At 47.9% G+C, this 9414-nt stretch overlaps 1 protein-coding gene across 1 annotated transcript; it reads left to right on the top strand.

Moving 5' to 3' along the window:
* Positions 1–626: 626 nt before the first annotated feature.
* LOC310955289 (secretagogin-like) lies at positions 627–8944 on the top strand (the record flags this gene model as incomplete). The annotated part of the gene is made up of 11 exons (XM_083925099.1): positions 627–696; positions 3025–3095; positions 3245–3340; positions 4550–4639; positions 5114–5170; positions 6121–6198; positions 6277–6332; positions 6454–6499; positions 6590–6649; positions 8089–8157; positions 8819–8944. The coding sequence occupies 11 exons, from the start codon at positions 627–629 to the stop codon at positions 8942–8944; spliced, it is 819 nt and encodes a 272-aa protein (XP_083781225.1).
* Positions 8945–9414: the final 470 nt, after the last annotated feature.

Genomic DNA, 9414 nt, shown 5'->3' with positions numbered 1-9414 from the left:
TCTCTCTCCCTCTCTCTGTCTCCCTCTCTCTCCTCCTCCCTCCCTCTCTCTCTCCTCTCTCTCGCTCTCTCCTCCTCCCTCTCTCTCCCTCCTCCTCCCTCCCTCCCTCCCTCTCTCTCTCCCTTCCTCCCTCTCTCTGTCTCCCTCTCTTTCTCCCTCTCTCTCTCCTCCCTCCCTCTCCTCCTCCCTCCCTCTCTCTCTCCCTTCCTCCCTCTCTCTCTCTCTCTCTCTCTCTCTCTCTCCCTCCCTCTCTCCCTCCTTCATTTATAAGCCACTGAACGTCTTTAGTCTCATTTCTCTGTTTTCAGGAGACGCCTGAAGTTGAACCTCTTATCTCAGCGGATCGTTTCTCTCTCTCTCTCCGTCTCTGAGCGTTTCTCTCTCTCTCCGTCTCTGAGCGTTTCTCTCTCTCTCCATCTCTGAGCGTTTCTCTCTCTCTCTCTCCATCTCTGAGCGTTTCTCTCTCTCTCTCTCCATCTCTGAGCGTTTCTCTCTCTCTCTCTCCATCTCTGAGCGTTTCTCTCTCTCTCTCCATCTCTGAGCGTTTCTCTCTCTCTCTCCGTCTCTGAGCGTCTCCCTCTCGTGTCGTTGTCACCAGCTCGACCTCTGGACTGGTCCTCAGCACCATGGACAGCGCCTTGGACCGCCTGGACGCTGCAGGCTTCTTACAGATCTGGCAACACTTCGACGCCGATGGTAAGAAGAATTTCACCGGCAACGTCTGAGTCCGTTTATCCAGTTTGCTCCAAATGTGATTTAGTAACGTAGAGTAAACCTTAGCTCAGTCCATAGGTGACTCGGCTGGGAACCGGAGGGTCGCCGGTCCGAGTCCCTGTGTGGACCATGAATGGAGCGTGGACTGGTGGCTGGAGAGGTGCCAGTGCTGTTGAGCAAGGCACCGAACCCCCAACTACTCGGGGTGCTGATCCATTGGCAGCCCCCTCGCTCTGACATCTCTCGTGTGTGTGTGTGTGTGTGTGTGTGTGTGTGTGTGTGTGTGTGTGTGTGTGTGTGTGTGTGTGTGTGTGTGTGTGTGTGTGTGTGTGTGTGTGTGTGTGTGTGTGTGTGTGTGTGTGTGTGTGTGTGTGTGTGTGTGTGTGTGTGTGTGTGTGTGTGTGTGTGTGTGTGTGTGTGTTCTTCGCAGCAGCACAAAGACAGAAAGAAAAAACAAGAAAAATCTGAAATTAGAATAAAAAAAAACAATAATTTTTCCTTTATTTTCCACAAAACCAAATACAATATTACATAAAATCACAATAACACGCCTTAAATAACCAACACGTGATTCAATACACTAAAAAAAGAGTAAAAAGTTGATGCACGTGACTCTTAAATATCCTGAGATGCGTTCATGGATTTAATATTGTGATTTCATTCGGTGTAAGTGACTTCTTATGAATATTTGTGGTTGTTTCGGCCGCTCTACAGCGATGCCCTGGGGGGAGCTTTTCAAATTCATTCATTCATTCACCACCAACCATTGAAATTCATTGAAATCCATGGGCAGGGGGTGAAATCTTCTGTGCTTTCCGTTCGACTCTTTGGTCATAAACACATCCCAGCTGTTTCTGCTCCCTCCTTATGAATTTAGTGGCCGTTCAGTAGGAGAAGAAGAAGAATCCCTTTATTTGTCCTGCAATGGGGAAATTCAATTTTCACTCTATTATTATTTTTTCATGTTACACACACACAGGTCCTGAAATACACACATGCACAAACAGGACTTATATACATGCAACTAATGGAGAGATGTCAGAGCGAGGGGGCTGCCAGTGACCGGCGCCCCGAGCATTTTGGGGTTCGGTGACTTGCTCAACAGCACCTCTCCAGCCACCAGTCCACTCTCCATTCATGCTCCACACAGGGACTCCAACTTGCAACCCCCCGGTTCCCAGCCAAGTCACCCATGGACTGAGCTACTGCCACCCCGTATATTGTAACACAGCACGCTCTCTTCGAGACCCTGATAGACCAGGTCCAAAGAGAAACTATACGGAGCGTACGGGGACAAACCTTGCGAGGAAAAGTGACATCATTGTGGAATAATAATGGCAGCAGAGTCAGCGGGTCTATGTTGCGTCAGACAGGCATACATACCTGTATTTACAGTATGCTGATGCTGATGCTGCTACAGCGCCACCTATGGGCCAAATAGTACAATTTTTGTGTTTGTCCATGTGTGCATCATATCGACATGTTCACTGAATCTGGCTGCTGAAGCATGAAGCGTTCAGGAGACATGACATGTTTTGTAATAAGGAAGTTTGTCCTCTTAGTTTGGAAGCAGACGCATCTTTTTCCAATCATGAACAAATCAAGAGGAGAAAAGACGACAACGGCGATTTAATCCACAATGAATGTTGAAAAGCCAGACAGTAACAACACGTCCAGCTGGGTTTTTAAACTGCATGTGTGGGTCGGATCTCGGGGGCAGCAGCTCCAGCAGGGGACCCCAAACTTCCCTTTCCAAGCCACATAAACCAGCTCTAACTGGGGGATCCTGAGGCGTTCCCAGGCCAGTGTGGAGATCTAATCTCTCCACCTGGTCCTGGGTCTTCCCCGAGGCCTCCTCCCAGCTGGACGTACACCTCCCGAGGGACCTGAGGAAGATAGGGCAGAAGTTCAGCATCCGTGAGGAACTCGGAGTAGAGCCGCTGCTCCTTTGTGTTGAAAGGAGCCAGTTGAGGTGGTTCAGGATCATCTGGGAAGGATGAACCCTGGGCGCCTCCCTAGGGAGGTGTTCCAGGACCAGGTGGAGATCTAATCTCTCCACCTGGTCCTGGGTCTTCCCCGAGGCCTCCTCCCAGCTGGACGTGCCTGGAACACCTCCCTACTCGACAGTAACAGCACATCCGGCTGTTGTTTGGTCGATTCTGCAGCAGATGTGTACGTTACCTTTACCCGTCTTGATTCACGCGGCTGAAGGTCGACCCTGAAACTGTTTTACTGAACTCTTAATAAATGTAATCTCTGTGTAAGTTGCTGTATCCAGTTGATTTGCTGAGATGGCCGGTGTGTTTTCAGATAACGGTTACATCGAAGGGAAGGAGCTGGACGCCTTCTTCCAACACATGCTGCAAACGTTTGGGATGAAGGTAAAGCGATGAACTATGAGGCTGCATCTCTGATCCCTGTAAACACCCACGCACACACTTAGACCATCAGTGAATCAGTCGACAGTCATACGGTCTGTGTGCAGCTTTAACACTTTACGAGATCACGATGCAGCCCGTGTTGTTTTCAGAGGGAGGAGATAACGGAGGACAAGATCAGGACACTGAGAGAGAGGTTCATGTCGGCTTACGACACCTCGGCCGACGGACGTCTGCAGATACAAGAGGTACAATCGTCTCCTCTGAGCTGGTCCTGGGTTTACAAACGTCTACGTAGATGTTTGTGCTCCTGGAGACATCGACTGCAGCGGGAACTACCGCAGAGGCAGTTTGGAGTGTTTGTCGGAAGAGTTAAATTTGAATTCCTGCACAAAATCATCCCATGCTCTTTTTCGGCACTAGCATACATCAAATTAGCCATTGAGTCGCTTACAGCCGGACGTGGCTAACACTGATGAGCTCGGGGCAGCACGGTGAAGGCATTCAAAGGTCTTTTTTAACCACTAATGCTGCTGAAAATAACAGCAAACCTCTGCAGCAGCATGAGAAGAGTCCCTACACACACAACAAAGCAGCAACAGCGTAGTTAGTGAAGCCAGAGTTTATTAAAAGAGTGTTTTAAAGACTTACCTACTGGCCCCTGTACCAGCTCCTCTCATAGTAAAGTCCATTACAGTGGATTACCAAAGTCAATCCCAAAGGAAGGAGCCCATTGGTGCTTTGTTGTGTGTGTAGGGACTCTTCTCATGCTGCTGCAGAGGTTCGCTGTTATTTTCAGCAGCATTAGTGGTTAAAAAAGACCTTTGAATGCCTTCACCGTGCTGCCCCGAGCTAATCACTGTTAGCCACGTCCGGCTGTTAGCAACTCTCTATTCATACACAGAAAAAAACTTTCTCAATGGCTTATTTGATGTATGTAAGAGCCAAAAAAGACCATGGGATGATTTAACATTTAACGGGGTTACTCTTCAGTTTATTGTTCATTTAACCGTGGCTGAATTATGGACTGTCAGAGGGGGGGCCTCCAAGTCTCAGACCGCTTGCGGGTAGTGGCTCAAGACTCCTAAAGGAAACTGCCAGACCCAGAAAGCATCCCTGTCCCGCTCTAAGTACCAAGTGGACGGAGACACCAGGCAGCGTCTCTGCACATTCAAACACCATAAGTGACTTTCATGTTAGTTTAAACATTGTTTTTTAGGACGTAACTACGTATTATACCTTTAAAAGAGTGGGTTGACCTCTGGGACCCCCTCAGCACCTACACTGTGAGGGTCTAAAAGTCGTGTCCAGGGGCCTTAAGGAACCATGAGCCGTAAGACCACACTGATATTTACAGGTTTGCACTTCAAACAGCTTCACTGAGATGACGCCAGGTTGATAATTGTATCATGTGAAAGATTCCTACGGTTACAGTCGATGTTGTTGTTTTTTCCCAGCTGGCCACCATCATGCTGCCGGAGGAGGAGAACTTCCTGCTTCTGTTTCGCAGAGAGACGCCGCTGGACAACAGCGTGGAGTTCATGAGGGTGAGGGTCAAAGGTCAACGTATGTCAAAGGAGGGGAGTGTGTGAATTAGAGATTATGTTTATGACTTTGACTTGGCCTAAAGATTTTGGTGACATCAGCTCAAAATGTCCATTGGCTGGAGTCGATCCCAGCTGACATCAGGCGTGAGGCGGGGTCCACCCTGGACAGGATGCCAGTCTATCACAGGACACATAGAGACGAACAGAGACAGACAACCATTCACACCTACGGGTGATTTAGAGTCATCAATGAACCGAACACCTGCACGTCTTTGGACTGTGGGAGGAAACCGGAGAACCCGGAGAAAACCCACGCAGACACGGGGACAACATGCATAGATTCGAACCAGGAACGCTCTCGCTAATCACCACACTATCGATGATTTATAGACTTGTGATTATTGCTGTGGCGGGACTCGAACTTTAGTTGATGAAATATTTTTTGCATTTCCTGTGTTTCTCTTGTTTGTGCAGATCTGGAGAAGCTACGACACAGACAGCAGCGGCTACATCTCAGCGATTGAGCTCAAGGTAACTTTTAAAGGTGCACGTCTAACACATCCTCACATCAGGGAGGAAAAAGGATTTAAATCAAATCTGTGGTCAGGAAGATGTTTCCTTCTGGTCCTCAGGCCAGAGAGGGTGATTAGATCAGAGTGGTGATCTGGATCTTTGAAACTGAAATGTTGTGATGCTTCTTGGCGCTCTTGATCCTAGAGCGTCTAAGGGCGCACTCCCACTGTGCCTCCGTCCCGTGCCCCGTGCTTTAGGGTCCTTGTCCCCCCCTCCAGGCCCGTTTGTACTCACACTACCTGGGCCTCGGAGAATGCTTCTTGCTGCCTATACGTCATCACGCCGTAACACGTCACACGCATTGATGACGTCATGGCGATGCGTGGCTTTGTTTCCAGATCTTTCCGTAGACCTCAGAGTTTTTGTGCGTCTTGTCGACTGTTTTTGAATCTTTTCATCGACCAAATCTGCAGTAAACACTCCACCTCCGCATCACACCAACGTGAACCTTTCACCGCCATTGTTTGAAATGTCCGCGCATGGTCCCTCCTTCTTTTTTCTACGTCCCAACAGGCGCACAGGAAATGACCTCAGAACCGCCGTAGGCCTCGTGCTCGTACACGTGCGCACGCTCGTGCTCGTACATGTGCAAACGTGCTTTACTAAAGCCCACCTCTCCCAAACGGTCCGTGGACGGCAAGTGTGCCGCAGCTAGACGCGGTACACTAACGATATAAAGTCCACTATAAAATACCCACAATGCACAGCTAATCTGAGTCTACATACCCTACGTTTTACATCTACCGACGCTGCGGTTTGTTAGTGTCGTTGGTCGATCCCTTTATACTGGAGTTCACTATATGATCAACACTATGTACGGAAGAGTGAGTGAGTGAGTGAGGGAACGATGTCCATCACAGCTTGTGAGTGCCTGCAGCATTTCTAGCGTCCTTCTTTTGTCCCTTCAGGGCTTCCTTCAGGACCTCTTCCTCCAACACACAAAGTCCATCACCCCTGAAAAACTGGAGGAATACACTGACACCATGGTAACGCACATCAGCAGTGCTGCACACCTTCTTGCGTTGACAGAATAATTGCATTCGGACTGTTTTTTTGTCCCGTAGATGAAGATGTTTGACAGAAATAGAGACGGCAGACTGGACCTCAACGACCTGGCCAGGTACGGTTGATCTGTCACATACATTTAAAACGACCGGATCTTCTCGTGGCCGTGCACAAAGAACACCTGATATGATTTGAATCACTGCATCTCTCACATTAACACTGTTTGTTGTCTCCAGAATCCTGGCCCTGAAAGAGAACTTCCTGCTGAAGTTTAAGATGGACGTGAGTTCGAAGACTTCATTGAGATTTTTCTTGTTTCATGTAAATATTTAATGTTTAATTCATGATTCTAGTTGCTTTATCTGGTCTCAGGCTTGCAGTCAGGCGGACCGGAAGAGAGACTTTGAGAAGATATTCGCTCACTATGATGTTGTAAGTCATTCACATTTGTATTTCATTGAATTAGGTTTATTAGAGTTTTGTTTTTCACCTCTCCTGTACTGTAAAAGTTCTGTAATGTGCAAAGTACGGTCAAAATGTGTAAAGAACAGATTGTCTATGATTGAGTTCGTATTACAGAGAGGGGGTGACAGACTCTTTAAAGGATGTGTTGTATAGTTTAAAGACCACAGGCAGGAAAGATTTCCTGTGGTGCATCTGGGTGTGAGGAGTCTCCTGCTGAAGGTGCTCCTCTGCTGGGCCAGTGTGTCGTAGAGAGGGTGGGAGACCTGGTCGAGGAGAGACCGGAGACTGGACAGCATCCTCCAGCTCCTCCCCCACGACATCAGCAGCCCTCCTGATCAGTGTGTTCAGTCTGTTGGTGTCTGCGACCTTCAGCCCACTGCCCCAGCGTGTCACAGTGAAGAAGATCTCACTGGAAACAGACTCATAAACATCCTCAGCATCGTCCGGCAGATGTTAAAGGACCTCAGCCTCCTCAGGAACAAGAGTCCACTTTGGCCCTATTTGTAGACGCCTCTGCGTTTTTAGACCAGTTCAACTTATTATTGAAGTTCACCCCCAGGTACTTAAACTCCTCTACAGGGACCCCCTGGATGGAGACTGGTAGTGTTGGAAGGTCTGCAGAACTCGATCCAAAGTGACGTGGTTTAAGTCTCCTGACATGATGATGTGGGCACTGGGGGGTTGAGTCTTGAGTCTGGAGATGCTGGTGTGTATGATGCTGCAGGCAGAGGTCGGGTTTGCAGAAGGAGGGATGTACAGAACAACAGTGATGACATATGGGATCTCTCTAGGCAGATGGTGTGGAGGGAGCCCAACGGCCATCAGTTCAACATCCGGGCTACAGAGCTGTTCTTTAATGGTGATATGACCAGGATTACACCATCTGCTGTTTACTAGAACAACTCTCGGTGCAGTGGTGGTGTGTGGAAGCCATCCACGGACACGTTCTGGTCCGTGATGTCCCTGTGCAGCCATGTCTCTGTGAAACACATCAGACTGCACTCACGGTACTTCGGTTGGCTCTGCGTTAGCGCCAACAGTTCATCCATTTTGTTGTACAGAGACCGTACATTGACCATAACAACAGAGGGGAGACATGGCTTGAATCTTCTCCTCTCCATAAGCCCGTCCCGTCTCAACCCTCCTCTATTGCCCCGACGTTGCATCCCACCTCTGCGTCCCTGGTGTGTTTTTCTCCAGAGTTCGGGTGAAATATCAGCTGGTCTGGCCGCAAAGCTAGCCGCCTATAGCGCGATCAGCTGTTCTCCGGAGTAACCTCATTGTAGAGGGGCAGAACTTCACAGAACTTAGGGTGGAGAAACAGAACGAACAAAAGAAGAATAGAAATTAAGAAAGTTTAAAAAAGCGAACTCAAAGGCTAATACTAATATATTCACTGTGTTTAGAGTAAGACGGGTGAGCTGGAGGGCCCTGAAGTGGATGGATTCGTCAAGGACATGATGGAGCTGGTGAAGGTAAAAAGGGTTTAAACCATCAAAACATCATTAATGTTGCACAGTTATCTGTCAGTGTTAAAGTGTAATTCTGCAAAATCATCTCATGGTCTTTTCAGCACTTCCAGTCACCACATAAGCCATCGTTTTAGTCGCTAAGAGCCGGACGTGGCTAACAGTGATTAGCTCTGGGCAGTGCGGGTAAGGCATTCAAAGGTCTTTTTTAACCACTAATGCTTCTGAAAATAACAGCAAACCTCTGCAGCAGCATGAGAAGAGTCTCTACACACACAACAAAGCACCAATGGGCTCCTTCCACTGTAATGGACTTTACTATGAGAGGAGCTGGTACAGGGGCCAGTAGGTAAGTCTTTAAAACACTCTTTGATAAACTCTGGCTTCACTAACTACGCTGTTGCTGCTTTGTTTTGTGTGTAGGGACTCTTCTCATGCTGCTGCAGAGGTTTGCTGTTATTTTCAGCAGTATTAGTGGTTAAAAAAGACCTTTGAATGCCTTCACCGTACTCCCCCGAGCTAATCACTGTTAGCCACGTCCGTCTGTTAGCGAATCAATGGCTAATTTATTGTATGCTAGTGCCGAAAAAGACCATGGGGTGATTTTGTGCAGGAATTACACTCTAACCCTTCCCAAACCCCCCCCCCCCCCCCCCCTCTCCTCCAGCCCAGCATCAGTGGCACGGACCTGGACAAGTTCAGGAAAGCCCTGATGGGTCACTGTGATATCAACGGAGACGGAAAGATCCAGAAGAACGAGCTGGCTCTCTGCCTCGGCCTCAAGATCAGCTAACGGATAACCCTCCTTTCTCTCTTTCCTCCGTCACATTTCACTCTCAACCTCCTCTCTTCAACTCTTTTCTTTGTCTTCTTCAGTTTGAACGTGCATCTCTTACTTCTTCTTCTGCTCGTCTGACTCTTTCCTTCTCCCGTCCTTAATTTCTGGAAGTGTATCTCCTCCTTTACTGGCGCTCACTTTGGTGTTAAAGGCTGATCTATTTACACATGTCATGCTCATTAATATAATTATATATATGCACAGTGCACTTCCATCATTTATATATTTTTCTGTATTAAAACCAACAGCAGAAGGTGAATTAAAATTAGATGTTTTTCAAATGTTCGGTGGATTTTTATGAATGGAAATACCTAGTTGGTGTTTTCATGGTTGTGTGGCATGCTGCTTCTTTGTGATGTGGTAAAATATGACACAGTGTTATGACATTATTGAGAAACCAGTAACATGAATAAAGGTTAATAAAC

This window comes from Echiichthys vipera, assembly GCF_963691815.1.
Source record: "Echiichthys vipera genome assembly, chromosome: 13".
In the NCBI taxonomy this organism is placed as follows: domain Eukaryota; kingdom Metazoa; phylum Chordata; class Actinopteri; order Perciformes; family Trachinidae; genus Echiichthys; species Echiichthys vipera.
The sequence above is the reverse complement of the archived record's forward strand: the minus strand, read 5'-3'. Positions and strand labels throughout refer to the sequence as shown.